This window comes from Pleurodeles waltl, chromosome 3_1 (genome assembly GCF_031143425.1).
Source record: "Pleurodeles waltl isolate 20211129_DDA chromosome 3_1, aPleWal1.hap1.20221129, whole genome shotgun sequence".
Classification (NCBI taxonomy): domain Eukaryota; kingdom Metazoa; phylum Chordata; class Amphibia; order Caudata; family Salamandridae; genus Pleurodeles; species Pleurodeles waltl.
The window spans coordinates 366,762,976-366,785,756 of NC_090440.1; the positions used below are offsets into that span (position 1 = coordinate 366,762,976).

Sequence of the window (22,781 nt, forward strand, 5' to 3'; positions counted from 1 at the left end):
CCCCTGTCCACAGAATGACCTGCATTCCAAGGCAGGGAGATTCAAAGAAGCCCCTGGCCTTTGGTTTGCAGATCTCACCATCCTTGGAGGAAGATGCCAAGCCCCAAGCCCCAAGGCCCAATTGGCACTTGGACAGGTGGGAAAATTAGTTATGCAGAAGGCGTGTCAAATTTCTAGGCTGGGCACACCACCAGGGTGACGAGCCTGAAGTGGACACGACTTAGAAAAAATTCCACCACCTTGTGTGTGGTAGAATTTAGGAACTCTGGACAGGGTGATGCCCACTCCCCACAGGAAGTGGTCATCTAGGGGATGTAGTGACCCCAAGGGTAAGTAGCCTATAGACTACTACCCTTCACTCCCCTTAAGACCCCTAAATTGAGTATTTAGGGGACCCCCTGATACTAGGACCTCAGATCTTCACTGGACTCAAAAGGAGGAGTGGGCAATAAACCTGTTGAACACGAGAACTGAGGAGCACGACTGACCTGGCACCAACCCTGCTGGCCTGCCTGCTGCACCCAAACCTCAAGAAGCAAATGACATGTCCTACCACTGCAGCCTCCAAGAAACTGGGAGAGCTGCCTGTGCTTTGCAAATCACCAGGAAGAGCTCCCTTGGAGTAGAGGAGCTGCTCCCCTGCATCCAAAGAATCCCAAGAAAGAACTGTGAGGACCGGGTCCGCCAAAATCCCAACGCGGATATCACCACTGAACCCAAGTTGCCTAGTGCGTGCTGAAGTGGGCCAACGGCGTCAGTGTGGTCCCCAGGACCTCCAGAGACGAAGCCCAATGTGAGTTTGCCCACTGTGGACTTTGAGACGGCGTGTGCAGCCTGTTTCTGCAGACCCCCTTGCAAACCCCTAGTGACCAGGAGACAGAAACCTCACGCCTCAGGACACCACTGCACCTGTCTGCACCGGACCAAGGAGAAGAGGACCAGGGTTGTCCCCCGTCTCCCACGTGCCCGAGGACGTCTATGGTCGAGCCCCCCTGTGGGTTCCCCAGGACTGGCCTTTCAGTCCATCCATGCAGTAACTTTGTGACTGGACCATTCCCCTTTGAAGTGAGTAGGACACCCAAAGCTGTAACACACCTCTGCACCCGGACGCACCAGAGCTTCCCAAGGTAACCTGTTGGTGTGGCCTTGGGCCATGCCTCATACTCACCATATGTCTCAGAGCACAGTCATGTAAGTCGTTGTAAAGTGTCCGAATGCAGTACATGTTTTTCCACCAAAGGATAACCTTACCTCACCCAGAAATTACACTGTCAGCTTTTAAACTCTAAAAATCTATAACTCGAAAAGTTCTCACCTGATTCCTGTGATCTTGGTAGCAAAGTTTATATAAAAGTACATGTTATTTTTATAAATTGGCATTGGATTTCTTTATTGAGTGTGTGTCTCACTTACTACATGAGTGTGTGCCTCACATGCTTAGCACTTCCCTCTGAAATGCCTAACTGCTCGACCACCCTACGAAAACAGAGAGCATTTGGGATGCCATTTGTGCCTCTGTGATACCCCTGGGGATTGCTTGTACTCTTTGCACAGTGAACCTCATTTTGGACCACTGTATAAAGAGTCAGCTTCCTACAAATATCAGTCTTTGGAGGGGGAATTCGGTCAGCTAGATCTGTCCTTCAGGTTGTCCAACACCAAGTTTAGATCCACAGATGATATATAGTTTTATGTTTTGCCTGCATATCTCTATAATTTTACCAGAAGTTTCATAAGTACCAGCAGTAGGATTAAATACCTTTATTACGAGTATGGGATGGTCAGCATTGTGCCAATTATCAGAACATATATCCCTATGGGGTTTTTATTACTCATTTATGTTTATAATAAACCGTTTTCTGAATCAGTAGTGCCACCCCCTGGGAATAGGAACTGCAGAATTTGAGATATCTTCTGCCCCCCCCTTCATTTGTTTGACAATCAGTTAAAATCCATATCCTGTAAATCCATTTGTTGCAATGGCATAATAAATATATCATGTCTATCTTGCGCCAATCTAAGTTTTCTCCAGGAATGGAGATTAATGGATTTGTGTAGGCGTGGTCTTTCTTCAGTGTGTAATGCTGTCATAAAAGTTACATCACTCAATGCAAATAATGGAGATCCTGGTGGCAGATGCATATTAAATATACAGGTTATCTATCTGTGGGTGTTTTGCAATAGTGCTGCTGTAAGGTAAAAGGAAAAACAAAACCTGAAACTTTGTAACTCATCCCTCCCATTACAGGGCAGAACCATCCAACTTTCAGCACCCTACTCACACTGATAACCTAAAATACCAGAAAAAATAAACCATACAACCTCTACAGTTCAAAAACAAAATACCAACTTGGTGTGTATCACAAATAAAAGCATGGCTTCCCATACTGTCAATAGGAGGAATTGCATTAGCATAATAGCGCAAATCACATCATTTTTCATGCTTATCAATTGTCACCTATTACTTAGTAGTTCATTCCATATTGCTATATCAGGCATTTGCAGTTTGGCATAGGTTTCTGATCCACTGTTACGTATTTACATAGCGATCAAGATTCTTTATGAGTAATAGTTTAATTTGTTTGGCAACATTGTTTAGCGATCAGTGCTGCTTTGTGGGCTGTGAAGTGTTTCAGTTTCTCTTGCAGTGTCTACTCGTAGTTTCACAGGGTATTGCGTTGCATATCTGATTATTTTGGAGAGGAAACTTTTTTATTTTATTTTTAAAGTCCATGAATTTCTGCCTGGCCTTCTGCACTGCTTCTATGTTGCTACACTGAGAGCATGGAATAACTACCTTGCCTTTAGAGTTTCTTGGGGTCATGTGCACTGGAGGCTTGTTCATAGCAGAGTTCAGCCAGGAGAGATAGGAGGAAAAAACACAACAGCTGGACTCGGCTTCTCATCATTGGATCAACTCCATAAGAGTGCATGCTGTGGCAGTCCGGCGGGACCTCTTGTGATAACCTGGTGTGAAGGCTTCTCCAATTCAGTGGCCAGTTCCAGGAGTTTATATAGGGTATTGAGTATTGACTTTTAGCTTGCATTGCAAAATCTAGTTGGGATTTTCTAAAACCAGCAAGACAAAAAACACTTCAACTTGAACTATGTTTACTTTTCATGTCCGTTGTTAAATCTTGAGATGTAAATAGGGAGGAGTTTGTGCCCGACTTGTCACCTAATGCAATAAACAAATCAGTGTTTAGATCAAAATAACACTTTCACAAGTTCTGAGCCAGATAATGATGTGCTGAATGTGGACCTAAAGCTGGTTGGTCAAAGTTTTAAAAATGGAGGAGTCTGACTTTGCAGTTCACAACACAGCTGCAGGTGTAGTAATGCTCTGTGACCTTTGTCTTTCGCCTCAGTTGCTTGTAGCAAGCATTACATGTCACAATGCAACTGTAATAAATTACTACTGTTGGGCAGCTACATGGTTTTATTATGACACGACACTTGAGACACAAGTCGCCTGTAACTAGGAAATTAGAGATGGGCTTTTATAATGAGATAGCAGGCTCCCCTGAATTATACATTCGTACACATACTACACGGCAGCTATATCACATGTGATACGGAAATCTAACATTAAACATTGTCAGTTGTAGTACTGTATTTACAATATTCTGTTGAATTCAGTAGATCATGGGACAGTTTTCGGAATGTAGTAATGGAATGGAGGTGACCGCTTGGGACCCCGGGAGTCTGCAGTATCCTACATGATTTCCATTTCTCACAAAACATACAGTGATAAACGTTTCCATGCTGGTTCTTTTGACATATTATTTCTTAGTCCTTAATATGTTTATTTGTGTTCAAGGATTTGAAGCACAGTCGATCATCTTCTGACAGCAGTAACAAGTGAGTATTATTGACTTTAAATCAATGCCGAAATAAGAACATTTCTGATTTGTTTTTTACGCAAAACGTTAGCAATATTCTCCCTACATTGTATGCAGGAATACCACCGTGAGTAACGCGTATGCGCTTTCGACTGTCGGTGCTGTTCACACAACTTAGGATTCACTCTTCTTTAATTAAAGTCTGGGATTCACAATGTGCAATAGACGTGTTATAATATATAAATAACACCAGAATATTGTCATTTTTAGGGTGCAACAGAATTTAAAAAATAAGCGAAATACCATGAGTTGCTGATGCGCGTGTTGTGAATATCTTGCTGTTATTCTGTTAAACCTGCCCAGTTTATGTTTCTTTAGGTTGATCTTTAACTTGACCCTTTCATTTGATAAACTAGTAGTGCCCGATATACAAATCCCTCTTAACTCTTTAGAAATGTTGCATTGTAGAGTTTTTCCTACATGTTCAATAGGTGGGCAAGTCACAAAAATGCAAGAGTTCTGCAAATGCAAGGTAGCCATAAATTCCTGGGAGTTATCCTCCAAATCTACATCCACGTTTATATTTTCTTTTTCCGCAAAGAGAAAATATTTCTCCCTTTTAAGACCCCCCCCCCCCCTCCCGTGTAATTTAGAGATGCTCCCTTCCCTCTGTCACCCTAAAAAATTGTTACGGCAGCGTTTTTGGGAGTAACTTGATTTGTAAATCTTAAACGTTCAGGTTTGTGGTAGCTTCATGCATTTTCCATGGGCACCCCTCAAAATCCCCTTTCCCATCATGAGCCTAAATCTATGACAACAGGAAATGGTACTACGTTGCAGATTTTTCCCCATTGTACATGCATTTTTGATCTTGAAGTTTCGCTTATTTTCTGAAATGGTATATGAAATTTAGAATCATAAATGCGTTTATGTGCACATAAATCTCACTAAACTGTGCAAAGGTTTATTGGCTCTGCCCCATATGTAGAGATATATTAGGAACAGTCACAAATCCATGGGGGCAGTTTATATTTTCCACCTCATGCCAATTACAATTTAGTCCTAAACGTGTCTTTGGGCAAGGTGATTTGTTTCCTACACATGACGATTGGATAGTTTTTTTCTTCCTGTGCGTCAAAGGTTCCTAATCTCGAGTTATTTTCACTTTCAGTTAGGGGTGAAAAGGGTGTGCTTCCCGAAGTCTGTTCACCTGCAATCTGTCACGCTGCTGCTGCTTCTTGGATGGGGTGAACTGTACACTTTAAATTTATACACACAGCGTGAAATCTACAATATGTCAAAATAAAATGTGCGGTCTGCTGTTTACAAGATTCCAAGTTATCCTTAACTCCCTCACATGCGGGTTGCTGTAACACATCTGAACCAGGTCCAAGTGCTGTCGTGTTATTATTATTTAGGACAGGAATAAAAAAAACACTACAAGTTACGTTGTCAAAATGAGATGCATCTTGGGGTCATATGTACTAATGTGGCCTACTTACAAAAACCCGTGTTTAAACTGCACACTCAACTGACAGGTGCACATCTTTATTTTATATTTGATGCATAGATAAGCAACAATAAATTACTGGTGTGGGTGCTGCAGGCGAGGGCACACACTGTTGTGGCTCCCATTTCCGGACTAGCATAGGGTGCTTGACTCGGGATGGAGGTGTATTGGCAGAGCTGTGAGTGGGTCCACGTACTTCAGTGTCCGAAATATTGTAAATTGGAAGAGCTCTTGTACTGGGAAGAAGGTATTCATTATAAACATTCTTCTTAGTGCGTTTTTCTCAACTGGCCTTTTACACTTACTGAAGCCAGTTCCAATTATCTCAGAAAAGTTCTTCCAAACTAGTTAGTTTCTCCCCAGATATAAGGAATTGTTGCGCTTTTACCCTTACCATTCGTGCTAATGAGTTACCCACTACTGCAGTTAATCCTAGCATCCAATTTAAAGTACCTTACCCTTTCCGCCTGAGGTGCTAATCCATGCCCAGTAAATCTCTGGTCTCTCTGCCAGCAGCACGGGCAGTACACTGCCGGAGCGCTGCGCTCTTTTTCAGCTGCCCTTTCTCCTTACCTCGCTTCACTAGCCATTTTTGACATATCTGTGTTTACTAATGCTGCCCAAGCAGACACTCACCTTTCTTCATTCGTCTTCCCCTTTTCTTGTTACTAAATTCAGATCTGTCGGTAAAGCACACCATCTTTTAATAGGGCATTCCATGTCTCCAGGCAAGTCTACTCATTTCATGTTGTACGCCAGATCAGACCTGTGAGTTAATATACTGTAATCAACCCATTCAAGAGTAGGCTGGTAACTGGATGTGTACATGTAGCCCCCTTTTCTATTGCAGGCTAGTCCAGGCCAACCAGTGAATATCCATATTTCTTGTTACAGGTCTGCTAGTACTGTATAAAATGTTTTCTTTTGTAGGACACTCCAGGCCTGTAGTAAATTCCCCTTATCCCTGCTGTAGACCAGTGTAGACTTGTGTGAAATGGCATTCTTTTCTGTTGTTTGCCAGTACAGACCTTTGGGTGAATCTCCATATTTCCTGTTGCAGTCCAGTCTAGGCCCGTGAGCCAGTCTATTTAGTGTCTGTCTGTGCCGGCATGTCCAGGCTTGTAATAAATGCCACTACTTTCCAGACCTGCAGGAAACCTCCCTGTGCCCTAATGTAGGTCAATCCAGGCCTTTAGGTATATAAAACTATTTCCTGGTGCAGGCCTCTCCAGACCTGTAGTAAATCTCATTTTCTTGTTGCAGGCCATTCAGTATAACGGCCCCGTATTTATCCCTAGAAACCACTCCAGGCCCGTACCAAATATACTTATTTCATACAGTGGGCCAGTCCAGACCTGTGACAGATTTTTATTCCTTATTCACATGTCCCTGCAATCCTGTACGCCTCTGCAGCAATTGTCAGCTCCCACCCCCTCACCACACTTTCTGGCGAGGTTGAGGTTGAGGTTACTGTTTTAGTGCTTAATATGTTCTTTCTTCCATTCTTTTTCCCTAAAAAGATCACCATTCCTCTTTTTTTGTGGGACATTTCACTTTCTGCTATGTGCTGCCCGACTTGGAATACTCACATAGAGGTGGATTGATAGCTCTTCTTTATAACCTGGTGAACCTGCTGATGGTCTTTTTATTCAGATGTAGTGTACTGGATTTTGCGGCATTCTACAGGAACTACACTACAGAGGTGGTAGCATCATACATATGCCATTTGTTCCTTGAGTTTTTGGCTCATATTTGTGGTAGATGTCAAGCCTCTTTGACATCTTATTAGATGGTAGAATGTAAGGGATTTCATTCCTGAGGCAGATGTCATGCATGACATCATACTAGATTCTTGGGTGTATGAATGTTCTAGCTGAGCTGATGGATAGCTGATGGAGAGAGATGGATCTCTTCGGTTGTGAGTGGATAGGATACTCCTAATAAAGAACCTACTCATCATATTTGGACCTCTCCTCTTTATTACATTTGGCGACGAGGGTGGGATTTTGGGAGTATCCTAACACAGTTTCAAGTTTCAAGGGAGTAACTAGTTGGATCTCCTATTTGGAACACTTTCATTACCATCATTCTACTGAAGACTTTGAAGGAAAACCTGTTTATCCATCTCTTTTAAACTATCTTCTGGTGAGCCAAACTTTATTTGCATCACAAACTCTTAAATATTACTTTTCAACCTTTAAAAAGTTATTATTTAAAAATCAACGCACCGCTTGTGTTTTGGAATCGCACGCCTTCACAATAGGAAGGATTCCAGGCCACGCCTTCGCGTGCATGTGTTCGCTCTCTTTCAGAGCCGAGACGAACTGCACGCGTGCCACGCGTTATTCTTACCTGCTTGTTATTTCCCGAGAGAGCATTCAGCTGTGAGCTGTGGCTCACCGAGGAAGTGAACGAAGTCTCTGAATTTACGAGGGCATTCAACTGGGTAAACAGGCTCAAGGAAGAAGTGAAGGAAGTTTATCCATTAACGACGTCACAGAGTGTACAAGGGATATTTCCTTTAGAAAACATACCGAGTGCTTACCCATTCTACAACGTCATAGACAGCAATTTTACAGTATGGATAAAGGAAATTTTTGTTAGAGAACAGACCTTTTGCCACAACGATCACAACGTTATAGACATATTTTAGGTAACATCCACCGCATGAGGAGATTTCTTATCTGCATAAGCATTTGTTTATAGTTATAAGAGAAAAAAAATATATATATATATTTTTGTATTTGTTTTTTTTTCTTCTTTGACGAAGCAAACAGTGCATTTGCACAATTAAATATTAGTGAATTTCACAATGCAGAATATATCACCTCCACCCTTTTTCCTAACCATACCAGGAGAACCACCTATAAAATGCTCTAAATGGAAAAAGAAATTTCTTCACTACTCCAGAGTATGTGGCACTAATTTATCTAATGAAAGGAAAACAGCTTTGCTTATGCGTTGTTTAGGGTGTGAAGGACAAGACATTTTTTAAACCCTACCCGACACAGGTGATGAAGGAACAGATTTAAATGAGTTTGAAATATGTTTGAAAAAATTAGACCTGCATTTCTTACCAAAAATTAGTACCATTTTGGAGCGGTACCATTTTGGCATGAGGGAGCAAAAACCTGGGGAAAGTATTGAAGAATACATCACCGCTCTAAGGAAGTTGGCATCAACATGTAAGTTTGGAGCTACTATTGATGAGCAGATTAGAGACCAGTTTATGTGAAGATGTTCTAGCGATAAAATCAGACAAGAATTATGGAGCAAGGATGATCCATCCTTACATGAGGTTATCATCTTAGCTAAGGGCGTGGAACACACTTTAGCTTGTGTGGATGAATTAGAAAGAGGGAAAAATACTGCAATAAATAAAATTACTACAAGAAAGGAAAATTTAAGAAAAGAAGCAGAAAGTGATAGAGGAAGATAAAATTAATCAAGGACAGTGGACCAGGTTCAAAGACACAAGGTGTTTCCGTTGTGGGAATAATGGTCATTATGCCTCATATAAGAAATGTCCTGCCATCAATATGACTTGCAGACTGTGCAATAAAAAGGGTCATTTTGCCAAGTGTTGCAAGTCTACCAAAAGTCTAACGTCTGTGAAAGTTGTTGAAGACTGCAATCTATAGGTTTCTACGTGCACTCAGAAGAAAAGTCATCCAATAGATGTTGTTACTATTTTAGGTGTTGAGAGTGAAGTACTGTTCGACTCAGGAGCATGGTTGACTTTGTTATCGAATGATTTATTTGACAAACATTTAAGTCACAAAGTTTACTTTGAAAGATCCTGATGTTACTCCCGGTGCGTATGGTGGGCAAACTATTGAACTGAGAGGTTATTTTGAATCTGAGATTTCTTTCAAACCGAACACAATTGTGGCTGCCAAAGTACGTCCCATTCCCATCTCTATGAAGGATGATGTTGAGAAAGAAATACGTAGATTATGTGATGAAGGGATAATTGAGCCAGTAGAATCCTCTGAATGGATCTCACCCATTGTAGTTGCATGCAAACAAACAGGAAGAAATTAGATTATGCGTGGATTTGAGAAACCTTAATAAGTGTGTAGTCAGTGATCAATTTCCGCTACCTAACATAACTGAGATGGTCACGTTATTGCATGGGTCCAAATTGTAGAACAAGATGAATGGTTAAGAGCGGTGGTTGATGATTCTTTTTTACAGTGTTTGTGCCAAGGACTTAGGAATGGGTGGGGGTCGAATGTGAAGCGTGATGAAGAATTAGGAGGATTTTGGAAAGTGAGAGAGGAATTGTTTATGGAGAAAGACCTACTTTTGCGTGGTTTAAGATTAGTTGTTCCGGCTTTTCTGAGAGATAAAATTATAGAATTGGGACATGAGGGACATCAAGGAATGAGTAAGACGAAAGCTAGAATTCGTCTTAACTATTGGGGGGCAGGCATGGACCTCATGATTGAAAGGAAGGTCAGAGAATGTCCAGATTGGTGCAATAGTGACAAAGTGTACAAAACTAGAGTACCACCTATGTGTATTAGAGATGTTCCAAACAAACCTTGGGATGTAGTAGCTGTTGATGTGGTTGGACCAATTCATGGGAAAGGTGGATCCAACTATATCCTTTATATTGGTAGATCAGTTTTCCAGGTGGGCTGAAATAGGTATCAGTGGTAGCATGGAAACCAAGAAAATAATGTAATTCTTTAATTACATTTTCAGTCGTGAAGGTTTGCCGAATACTATTGTGACTGATAATGGGCTGCAGTTTCTTTTGAAATGGAGGAATACTTTAGGTGCAGAGGCATTGAACATAGAAAGTGTTCTTTATTTTATCCCAAAGGAAATGGTACAGTGGAGAGATTCAATAAATGTATAAAGGAATGTATACAATTGGAAGTTGCAGCAAGCAGGAATTGGAAGGATGGTCTTAAAAGTTTTCTTCATGCTTAAAGGTTCTCTCCTCATTCTACCACTGGTAAAGTTCCTTTTGAACTTTTTAGAGGTCAGAAAGCTAACACACAGTTGGCACCAGGTTGGGTATGTTGGGGAAAAAATTACAGTATATCTTGGAGTGACATGAGTGGGGAAAATGATTGTGAGAGGAAAGGTATTCAAAGAAGGAAAGAATATATAGATGAAAAAAGAACACATGTAACATTGAAGTGAAGGTGGGGGATGAAATTCTAGTTAGGAAACCAACCGTATGTAAAAGTGGAAGTAAGTTTATGGGTCCATTTGAAGTCATCAAACTATTCAGGAACGCTGTAAAGGTTAAGGATGGAAGGGTATGGAATCTCAATCGCGTTGTCATTTCAAAGAAAATTTCATGTCTTTAAGTACATGTACATAATTTCTCTATAGTTTCCTTTGTTTCTATCTTGTTGTTGTGTTTTGTTTTGAGTATTATAACCATGTATATTGTCTTTAAGAGGGAAGGTGTGTGGTAGATGTCAAGTCTCTTTGACATCTTATTAGATGGTAAAATGTAAGGGATTTCATTCCTGAGGCAGATGTCATGCATGACATCATATTAGATTCTTGGGTGTATGAATGTTCTAGCTGAGCTGATGGAGAGCTGATGGAGAGAGATGGATGTCTTCGGTTGTGAGTGGATAGGATACTCCTAATAAAGAACCTACTCATCATATTTGGACCTCTCCTCTTTATTACAATAGTGGTATTAGTAGGATAGGGGGGACACCATTGTTTACTGAAGAAAGGAATCCATGTTCGATTGATGACCCAAGTCATTTATTAGCCAATGGCTTAAATTAATATTGTTTAGCACAATGCACTTCCTTGTTGTGACTAGTGCTTCCCTAAACTACATTGTAATCAGATTGACTGGTAAATAAATACATTACCTTTCCTTAGCTCTAGCGTTGGTCCCCAAGCATGATTGTAATATAGGCTGTGAACTCTGTATTTGTGATACCTAATGCCAAGTAACTACTTTATTGTTTGGCACAATGCACCTTCCTCACTTGCACTTTTCTGCCATCCTTGCCAAGGTACCTGCATGTGTATTATAGTATATTTAAAAGTATAGAGTAAGTTGTATATTAAAAATGTTTTTGACAAATCAATGACTGTTAATGTTACATATTTATCACAATGAATTAATCATTGCAGTGTGTAGTTAAGTACCCCACGACTGCTTATAAAAAAATCTTAAGGTGAATGCATTATAATTTTTGACAACTCAGTACCGTGAGTTTCCAATCACCACAAACATCACATGTTCCTAACAGATCATTTATCACTGGTTCTGCTCAGGGTAGCTGCTCTGCAAGGTGTTATTTGTTTAGGTCTTCCCTACAGTGTACAATACCTATGATTAGAGTGGGATTTGGGTCAATTAATTTCTTGTGCTATTATCTCATTTGCTTTCTTGTTACTTATTGGCTTTCATTCCTCTGCTTGTATTTGTCCCTCCCCTAGAGAGTCTTTTTTATCTTCCTTTTAAGTGTATGATTTGTAGTCTTCCATGGTTTGAATTGGGGAAGTACTTTTCTTTTTCTTTCAGCACTCTATGGGACTGCATGTGTTTTCTTGCTCCCAGTCCCATGTACGCTTCCACTTCACATCCCTGCCCCCCACCTTCTCTGTGCCCCCCCACCTCTCCCTGCTCCTCGTTGCTTTCACTGCTAAGCAGCATTAACTTGCTCCCCACCCCATCTCTAATCTTTGTTGCTAATATGCCCCTCCCCTTCTCAGAGTTTTTTATTACATTTTTTTTTTTTGTAGGAGACAGTAGCTGCAATTTGATACCAAACTTTTTTAACCTACTACTGCAAGGATGGGCATCTACCATCATGCAGCAGTAAATTTTAAAAAAACTGTCCACTGCAGTGTCTTGACGCATTCATGTGCATGATTGGTGATGCAAGCATGCGCAAATGTCATCACACTGAGCCGCTTTTTTTTTGGCGAGACTGTCCAGCATTGGCATGAAGGCTTGACAAAGTCAAAATGTCAGTTAGTATAGGTCAAAGCCGAGACTATTGTCTTTGCCAGTGCTTGTTATATACTTCTTACCTTGTAACACTGCTGAGTATAAGGTATAAGAATGAGTATCAACAACTGAAAAAGATAGCTCTAATACTGGATTGCTACAGCCACACTGTTGCTGTGATTCAAGTTTTGGAAGGATCAGCTGAGGAATATTGTGTCTCTTGGCCTTCGATCCGTTGTTGATCCATAGCTCTTAATAAGAAGGCTGAATGCATTCTTCACTCCAGTTTTTATTATGTCGAGTTGTAGTTTTCTTAACGTCAATGCCACGTAGGCTAACATAACAGGAATAAAAAATGTTTTTTGTGATTGGCTCACGTTGTATCCTTTGTTTTTTATTGTCACAGGCGTCATAAAGACAAAAGATTTAACGGTAAGTGTTGAATAAATGCTGCAATAACTTATTTGAAAAGTTGTAGCTAGATACTTTTACAAATACATGCTGACTACCTCTTAGTGTTAGTGTTTCTTATCGGTGAATATATATTTAGATAGTCTGAGTACAGGGCATTACTTGTGATTTATAGTCCTCACTTTAACTCAGCTTACATGAAATCTTCTTCTAAAGCTAGCTGTGATCCTTCTAAAACGTTTTTGCTTTGCTGTTGATCATGTTCTTTGAGCCACAACACAATTGTTGGACATCAAGCTTTGGGCAGTTAATTCCGACCCGTGTGTAAACCCTGGTTTACGTACGGGTTGGAATTACGAGTTGAGGCTTATTTAACGCATCTATTAATTATCGGGTGCATTAGATGACTCAACCTTCGTTAAATTTCACCAGGTCAAACTTGCTGAAATTTAATGGGGTGGGGGGACGGGACACTACACGGTGTTTACTGTATTGTGCGGACGTTTGTGCATTAAACACCAAAATGTGCAGGTTACTCCCCAACAACTCGTAATAGGTGGTGTTTATTGCACCCGATAAACAACATACTCTTTGATAACGTTATCAGGTGCAAAAAGTAGCACCTCAACTCTCAATTAGGGCCTTAGTGTTTCTTTTGAATCCCGCTGCTCTGACATAGCGCCCATTTCATCAGTTCAAATCATTTCATTTTCACTTGTAGGCCACTGCACCTTTAATAGTGTGTTAAACTTCCAGACAGAGCCTTAGGGTGGTACAACTGGTGCGGTAGCACTGGGCGCTAACTTGGAGGTTGGGGGCAATGACTTCAAGGGGGATGCTGTGTTTAGCAATAACGCACAATGTAAAATCACCTTCTGCAGAGTTATTTGTGTATCCAGCTTTCAGGCAGCACTAAAAATTTCAAGATGTTCCTGTTAGCGCAAGACATCTTTTTGTTTAGTGGCAGTTTTGACTCGCCATAAAGTACACAGAGTGTTAATATGCCTGCTGCAAAGAACAGATCTGTATTTTATGTGAGTAGCTGAGTGGATTAGTAAAGCCAGCCTTTACCAGTGCTTTAAAACCAATGAAATGTATGTGAGAGAGCACCTGTGTAGAGACGAGGGGCACTTTTGCTAGGTGATAATGATGCAATCCAAGGAGGAAGGCATGGGGGTGCCAAAAAAGACACGCACTGGGCACCACCAACGCTAAAGCTGACCCTGCTTCCAGATTGTAGGTGGTCCTGGTCCAGCATATTACCACTTTATCCTTTAACTCACTTGACTCCCAGCTGTAAAAATCTAGAATATAATGTCATAGTTGATCTATAGAATTCTGAAGAGCCATTTCCTACCACAAGGTCTACAAAAATTGCTCCTAATTAATTTCTGAATTCCCCCTACTTGGTCAAACATTTTTACCATTCCTCATTCCAGAGAAAGAGCTGATGTGTCCCTTTCTGCCTGATAACCCAATAGACCAAACCCCATGCAACTCTGAAATATACCAGACATTACAATAGTGGACAGTAGGGCCCAGGAAAGACCAGCAATTTTGCTGGGATGTTTGGATGGATTCTACCTATTACAGTGATGTATACTGAGTGAAATTCTATGCATTGACAGTAGTGCAACCACTGTCAGAAAATGGCAATAATTATGAAAGACATTTTATGTGAAAGGGGCATCAAGGGTTAAGTATGATTAAGGCCTTCTTCAGATAAATATATTTTCTGAAATCCTTCTTGTCGGATAAATACAAATATATATATATAATATGCCATAGATCATCACTGCTTCACACACTCTTATTTTTATCTAATCTACTCCCAAGAGAGTACTGCCTGAAGCAGATAAAGAAAAGACGACATCTGATGGATACTTCTAACTGCAGATTCTTCCACTTAGAATATTCTCCGGTTGACAGATTCAATCTGGAGATGTTTGTTTTTAGCAGTGCTCCCCTGCACAGCTAGGTGGTGTTGTGTGGCTCAGGGTTGGCTCTATAATGCTCAGAATGTGACAGAGCAAAGCAGCACATAAGTGCTACCCCTGCACGCTGATGTCAGTTCCTTTCTTTTCACACCTTCGAATGCGAATCCCGAGCTCTGCTCCTGAACTGTTAGATCATCAAATGACTCAACTTTTTATTGTGTCCTAGGTAACAATGTCTCCACAGAAAATGGCAGGATTTAAGACATGCCGCATCTGCAGGAAGCAGATGTCAGTCAAGGACCCGCATGAGGTGTCTCTTCTGTGGCTGGGCTTGGCACACAACTTCTAAGTCATGAGATAAGTGCACTCCTATCCACCCGAAGGCGATTTGAGACTGGGAGGTGAAGCTGTATGTCACCGAATACAGGAAGAAGTGATGGCCTTCACAATCTTTCCGCTCCATTTCATGGACTCTGTCCCATGGCTGATCTTGTGACCATTCCACTTCTCAAGTCCTCCAGCAAGTTCAAGTTAAAATGCAAACATAAAAAAAGCCAAGTGGGACTCCACCTCATCCTGCTACTCCAACGACCAGGCTTGAGGGCGTCCAAGGTGTGAGTGGCACTCTGTCAAGTCTTCTGCTTACCAAGTCCATTCCTCAACTGATCTGACTCAACTTGAGTTTCCCAAGCCATCATTAACCCTGCAAAAGACAAAGCCCCCAGAGAGGCTATACTGCAAATATTTCATGCATTTTCAGCTCCCACTAGTGCACATTCGGGCCCCGGAGAACTGCAGCGATACCCAACCTGGTTACTAGCAGCAGATCTCTCTTTAGTGCTGTCTGTCTTCTTAGAACCCATTACCATGTCAGTATAGACTCCAGAACAGGCTTCCGCTCTGACCGCATGATCCACGTCAGTTCCTCCCACCCTGATACCAGTGGAGACCTACCTGGTGTCAGATGATTATTCACTGCTTATGTCGGACCTCAAACTGGCCATGGCCCCAGCTTGACCAATGTCAAGCTCAAAATTAGAAATGAGCAACCTGTTGTCATGCAGCCTGACTTTAACCCTGCGCCTGCATCACATTTTGACTATCCACAGAGACACTATTATGTTTTTGTTTCTGATTCTGACCCTGTACCAGGGCAGGGTGCCCTCAGGATGTTGATGATGCCTTATTCCTGAATTTACAAAGCACCAGTGGGCTTGACACCTAGGGCCTGATTCTGACCCTGGCGGCCGGTGACCGCCAGGGTCACCGGCCACGGGAGCACCGCCGACAGACCGGCGGTGCTCCGAAGGGCATTCTGACCGCGGCGGTTCAGCCGCTGTCAGAAAGGGTAAACCGGCGGTCACCCGCCGGTTTACCGCTGCCCTTCTGAATCCTCCATGGCGGCGGAGCGCGCTCCGCCGCCATGGGGATTCAGACACCCCCTACCGCCATCCTGTTCATGGCGGGAAACCCGCCATGAACAGGATGGCGGTAGGGGGTGCCGCGGGGCCCCTGGGGGCCCCTGCAGTGCCCATGCCAATGGCATGGGCACTGCAGGGGCCCCCATAAGAGGGCCCCGCAAAGTATTTCAGTGTCTGCTATGCAGACACTGAAATACGCGACGGGTGCCACTGCACCCATCGCACCTTCCCACTACGCCGGCTCAATTCTGAGCCGGCGTCCTCGTGGGAAGGTTGATTTGCCCTGGGCTGGCGGGCGGCCTTTTGGCGGCCGCCCGCCAGCCCAGGGCAAATCTCAGAATCACCGCAGCGGTCTTTCGACCGCGGTGCGGTGTTCTGACGGGGTTACTTTGGCGTGCGGCCTCCGCCACCCGCCAAAGTAAGAATGACCCCCCTAGTCTGTGAAGGAGTTTGACTCACCACATGGGCCTCTAATCGAGGAAAATGCCTCATTCATAGTGGTAGTTCAGAGGGCAGTTGAGGTGCTGAAGTTACAGCTGCCCATCACTAAGACTAATACAAATTTTCAAATGGAAATTCTGCAGCCGGGACAGCAACGTCTGAGCCCTTACCATTTAATGATGCTCTCACAGATACTTTGATGGCTATGTGGTCGAAACCATTTTCTCGCCCACCTCTGAGTACCGGCAGGTGGCCAGCCATCACAGACCCATGCCTGGTGACCCAGATTTTCTCAAAAACACACTATTCCAGATAGCTTTATTGTACAGATCTTGACTTAAAAAGTGAACCCTAAATTGTTTGCCACCACTCCTCTGGATAGAGAATCTAAAAGAATTGACCAATGTGTGGTGTTTTCAGCCAGTCTGGGATTGTAATCTGTAAACAAGTGGCGTGTCTGTTGGATCGATACAACAATACTGTTTGGACATGACAAGCGAGATCTTTCTGGAAGTCCCAGAAAGTCTTAGGGCTGGGGGCGTGGCCGAGCCACGAAACATGGCGGGCACACTATAACGTAGCTCCTGGCAGCAGACCAGAATCATCCTGCCTTACTACAGCCCCCTACATCGGATCGCTCACTACTGACCGGGCAACGGAAGGCGGGCTACCTGGATCGGCCTATAGTGGTCCCCGTTCGCAGTTTTGTTTTTCTACGTGGCTGGTCGGCCATGCTGCGGCCTGCAGGGACAGGTTGGCCTGAACGCTCAAGCTGCTGTCTACGGAGCAGTGAGGTCTGAGGACTAGCTCCATACAAACTCCCCCTTCTGAAACGCATGTGACCCTTCTGTGGGGGACACAGCTGACTGCACCCCGGGAGTGACTCCATAGGCAGCTGTTGCTCACCTCCTTCTGTGCTGGGCCTGCGGGCCAATGGACCTCGCGCCTGTGCTTGCTGAGAGGGGCTGCGTGCTCATGTGAGGAGCCAGCTAGGGCTACCAGTGGTCACTGCAGCTGCATCGTGCTTCACAGACATCCTCCACCACACAATGGATCCCTGCAACCAGGATGTGTGGGATAGGCCGATCGCATTTCCTGGTACCGTGCTGGGGGAGTCTGACAATTCAGTTGCTAACAGAAGGGGATGCTGCATCCTCCTTGTGCTCCCTGGGGAGGGGCACATCCTGGGGCACTTGCTTTGCATTGGCTGAAATGACTGCATTCCTGTACTCTCTACTAAATGGCTGGGGGCCCCCACTTATAATCAGTCACATGGCTGCATGCTCCCTCAAATCCTACTGTGTGGGGCTCCAGGGGAAAATGTAACACTGACTATCATATAAAAAAAATTCACTGCATCTAATGTGTTTGGCTGGAATTGGATGCCTGGTTTGTGCTTAGTGTGATACCCTGTAAAGGAGCTGCACAGTGTTTGTTGGCGCGCACAACAAATTGGCTCGCAGGGTTTCTGGGACAGGTGGAGGAGTGGTTTGAAGTGCCCTAGTCTGAAGGTTCCTCACCTTGCCTGTGGTGACCTGGACTCGGGTGACTACTTGCCAAAGCCAAAACACGTGGACTCGGTCCGGTGGTTTTAATGCCTACCAACTGTTGATCACCACTGGGTCCAGTGGACTTTTGCTCCTTCTGAGATCTTGGCCGGCCGACTAATCATGTCACCCTCGTGGATCCTGCAGAGGGGCTAGGCAGGTCACGCCTGGGCACTCATGGCTGCTCCAAGACGAGACTGCAGAGGCAACTTAACCATGACTAAAGGCAGGCCACCTCCTGCCACCAAGCAATGCACCATGGATAAATTCATGCATACAAGTGCAGTGATACAGAGCCCTGGTGCTACACTCCCTGGACCGGCGGTACCAGATAATACAACTGTCCTGGAGGCTATTGTGCAGTCACGTGACGCTTTGGATGCAAAGACAGGAGTGGTGGGCTTATATGTAGATCTCCTTCGCTAGGACCTCAAACGAGCGGTGGAGCTGATTACAGAGGCTAAGGCACATATTTTTGATGTGGAGGACACAGTGACTACCCTGCAGAAGAGAGTTCCCAAACTGGAGGCTACAACAAAAATGTTGGCCCTGAGGGTCAAGGATGCGGAGGGCAGGGACGAGCAGCACAATCTGCAGTTTGTGGGCTTTCCTGAAGGTTGAGAGGGCCAGTTCGTGGATACCTTCCTGATGCAGTGGCTCAAGTCCATAATCCATGAGGAATCCCTCTCAATGTTATTTGTGGTGAAACGTGCTCACAGGGCCTTGCCACAGAAGCTTCTTCCAGGGGCAAGACCAAAACCTGTGATCACGCAGATTTTGATCTACATGGACAGAGATATGATTCTTAAATATGGCCACCAACACGACAAGGTCATGTACCAATCCAGCAATATCATTATCTTTCCGGATTCCACCTAGCTTGCTCAACAGCAGTGCCAGTCCTTTACGGCTGCCAAACAACACCTCTATGATCTCAAACTTCAATATAGGCTCCTTTACCCCGCTCTCTTGAAGGTCATTTTAAATGGAAAAACCTTTTTCTTTGAGACCCTAGAGGAGGTGTTACACTAGACAGGCTAGGAAATGCTGCTTTGTCCTCACATGCTGCCCCACAGCGAACTGAGGGGCTGCCCCACGACGGCAGCACTAAAGCAGCGTAACTGCTCCAGGTTCTCCTGGTGCAAAGTGAGACAGGACGCTGACCCTGAATGATCATTCTCCGGCCACACTGACTCCTTTTGTGTCATTGAAGAAGGTCTTGATACCAGGGGAAGGGGTTTGATTGATTGATTGCTTGGTATTGCATTATCTGCTTATTCCCACGTGTACGAAATACATGCACAGTTGTGAGACCTACTTGGGTGACACTGCAGCCACCCTGGGGGAAGGAGAAGAAAAAAAGGTTAATCTCTCCAGGGCTACTGGTTTTGTTCTAGATGGCGACTGGGGATCCATTGCATGCAGTGCTGGTGGTTCCCGGTTTGAGCCTCCACCCGCGGCTGCCTGAGATGGATACTGCTAGTTTTTTTGAGGTATGGGGTGGGGGGCAAAGTGTTGGGAATGTTTCTTGTTACCTGTTATTTATATGCAGAGACCGACTCTGCACACACTATCACTAAGCTCTATTGCCATGTTCTTCTCAAACCCACAGCATGATCATGGTTGAATCGACTACTTAATGCGTTATGTCTGCACCTTGTCCTGGAACGTTACTAGACAAGATCAAATGGTGCGATTTTGAAATATGTCAAGAGACAGGGGCAGATGTTGTAATGCTCAGAGAAACCCATCTCCTTGTCACACATACCATGCAGGTTTCACCAAAGAATCAAGGGGCACTTGTATCCTTATACATCAGAACTTATTTCCCTTTTCAGGTCAGTAATATCTGGTTAGATTGCCTGGGCAACTACATGGCAGTCATGGGCACCTTGTATGATAAACCTATCACACTGTGCTGTATTTAAGCACCTCCTCCCCTGGGGCAACCTTTTGTAGATCAATTTGTACAACTCTGGGGAGAATTGCCCACTGGCCTGACAGTGGTAGGAGGGGACTGGAATGATGTCATGAACCCACAGGTGGATAGATGGCACACACGATGCAGTGGTGCCTAGTAGGCCAACTAAGCTTGCTGCCTTGATGGCAGCACTGGGGCTATTAGATGCCTGGAGGGCACACAACCAATTAGTTTTAGGGTATACTTACTTGGTCCTTCTCCAGATTGGATTATTTTTACGTATCCAACTCTTATATACATAGAATCTTATTTGCTGATATTCTAGCACATGGGCTATCTAACCATTCTTTGATTGTTATGTCTGTACATCTTGGTCCCCGGCGCTTTGACTTCCTCTGGAGACTCTTGCCATGGCATCTCCGGCTCCCCATATACCGAACCTACATTATAAAGTTTAAAGAGGAATATTTCATGTTAAATGAAAGCACAGTGGACTCCGTGGTGACCCGCTGAGAGGCCTATAAGCCGTTGCTCCATGCAGTAGACATCAGTTATTGTACCGTAGCCAGAGAAGAAGACAACATCAGGAGGACCTGGAGGGCTAAGGACTTCGTACCAATGGCCATGCGGCACGTCGACAGTTGAGACTAGCCCAATAGCAACTATGTAAATTATTGATGGATGAAGCTAAATTGGTGTGGTGGGTGACGCAAAGCTGCATCTATCAATAGGACGACAAATCCAGTAATTTGCTATACAGATTGTGCCAGACGGCTTGACTGCCCGTTGTTCTTCCTCTCCTGCGAGACCTTTCTAGTGCATCACTCCTGGATCCCCATGCATTCGCAAGCAGTTTTGCAACCTACTTTGGAGGGATGTATGGCCAGTGGGATGTTCTACCCTGAGAACAGATAGGTGAATTTGTTGAAAAGGGATGTCCTACCCTGAGAACAAATAGGTGAATTTGTGGAAACTTGCCGCTTGCTGGCCTGGCGGACTCTGTGAGGGCCCAGCTGGATGAGGAGCTCTCCGAGGCTGAACTCTCGGCAGCCCTCTCCGGGCTTTAGTCCGGCAGGGCCCCAGGCCTTAATAGACTGCAGAGTGAGTTCTTCAAATTGTGTATGCCCAAATTTGGAAAACGCCTCCTGGCTGTCATACATGCTGTCAATGAGAAGGGGTCCCTTCCCCTTCATTGGTGCCAGTCAGACATAGTGCTCTATCCCAGGTCTGGTCGTCTGCCAGACGAGCACTACTTGCATCACTCAATTTCTCTCCTCAATTTTGAGGCTAAATTTCTTGCAAAGACCCTAGAAAATAGGCTAGTACACCATATACCTGATCTGGTCCACCGAGACCAAGCAGGATTTATGTCTGGTAGAGCCACTCGCCACAATATTCGCTGGGCGTCTAATGCCCTGGCCCTCGCCAGCCACCTGGACCAGCTGGTAGAGATATTGCTAGCCGATGTTGACAAGACATTTGATTCTGTTAGCTGGGATTGCCTATTCATACTGCTGACCCGGCTGGACTTTGGCCCCAGATTTCTTCATTATGTTTGCTTGCTATATACTGACCTGACAGCCACGGTCAGGGTTTCCGGCCATGTTTCTGACCCATTTCCGATCCAACCGGGGATGCATCAAGTGTGTCCCCCATCCCCACTATTGTTTCCTGTCTAGCTGAGCTAGACCTGGTCAAGGAGCCCTTGGTGTTATGGATCCGAATAGATGCCCAGATAAGGGGTTTCGAGTTGACCTTGGACTGCTCTGACAGAATCACCCTCTACACGGATGATGCTTTATATTTTCTTACCAACCCTGATGAGATAGGACTGAGACTCCTTCAGATGTGGAGTATCTTTGGCAAAGCAACGGGTCTGTATATTAACACATCCAAATCTGCAGTGTACCAAGTCAATGGATTCACTCTGCCGATAACTTGGGCCCCAGATCCATGGCTGTTCGATCAAGGGATTTAAATATCTGGTTGTATACATCACGCCCAAGACTGGTGTCTTCCAGGTGTGGAACTTGGAGATGGCCTTGTCACAAGTGAGGGAGTAGATGCAAAGCTGGTCACATTTACCACTGTCCCTGACTGGTTCCTCGGCAATCTTCAAAATGTTGTCCTTGCCCCGATTGCTCTACGAGCTACAGAACCATCCCCACCCAATCCCAAGTAAATACAATCCTCACTGGATTCCCTTTGGGTGGTAGGCCCCACATATTGCCCTAGCTAAATGTTTTCAATTGACATTCAACAGCATCATTGCGGCGGTGAACGGAACCTCCTAGTATCTTGCCTCCCATTTGCTCATCATCAAAGAATGGTGGTGTGAGCATTGTAGAGAAGTGGATGATGGGCACCACTCCCTTGCTGGACTCCATCTATGGGGGAGGTTGGCTCGGCATCCTCCCCACAACCAATCGGGTGGTTATGACCATATGGAGAACCATGTTGCACTGCATGGGGTGGTGGAGAGACTTACAGCACTGACGCCGTTATGGCATGACACCATACTAAAGCGAGTGGCACAGCTGAAGGGTTTTAGGAAATGAGACATGACTGGAATATCCACCCTGGGAAATGTGATGTCGGACACAGTCCTGAAATCCTACCAGGAATTACAACAGGAATTCAACCTCCACCACAGTCCATTCTACCACTATCTGCAGACTTGCCATGCACTTACTCTGTATATAGATGACCTTGATTCCCCCCTGAAATACAACCTCCTGGAGGATAATCTCCTAGCTGAGGACCTGGGTGATCAGAAGTTGGCAAAAATATATTGCACCCGCAGCA

The 22,781-nt window shown here is 44.3% G+C and overlaps 1 protein-coding gene across 4 annotated transcripts in view; it reads left to right on the forward strand.

Annotated features, from left to right (window-relative positions):
- Positions 1–22,781, forward strand: part of LOC138284105 (transient receptor potential cation channel subfamily M member 7-like) — a 1,183,984-nt gene that overhangs the window by 1,039,805 nt on the left and 121,398 nt on the right. For all 4 annotated transcript variants that reach the window (XM_069222537.1, XM_069222536.1, XM_069222538.1 and 1 more), the window contains 2 exons: positions 3,821–3,861; positions 12,705–12,730. In XM_069222537.1, the coding sequence (XP_069078638.1) occupies positions 3,821–3,861; positions 12,705–12,730 (67 nt within the window). The remainder of the gene's footprint in view (positions 1–3,820; positions 3,862–12,704; positions 12,731–22,781) is intronic.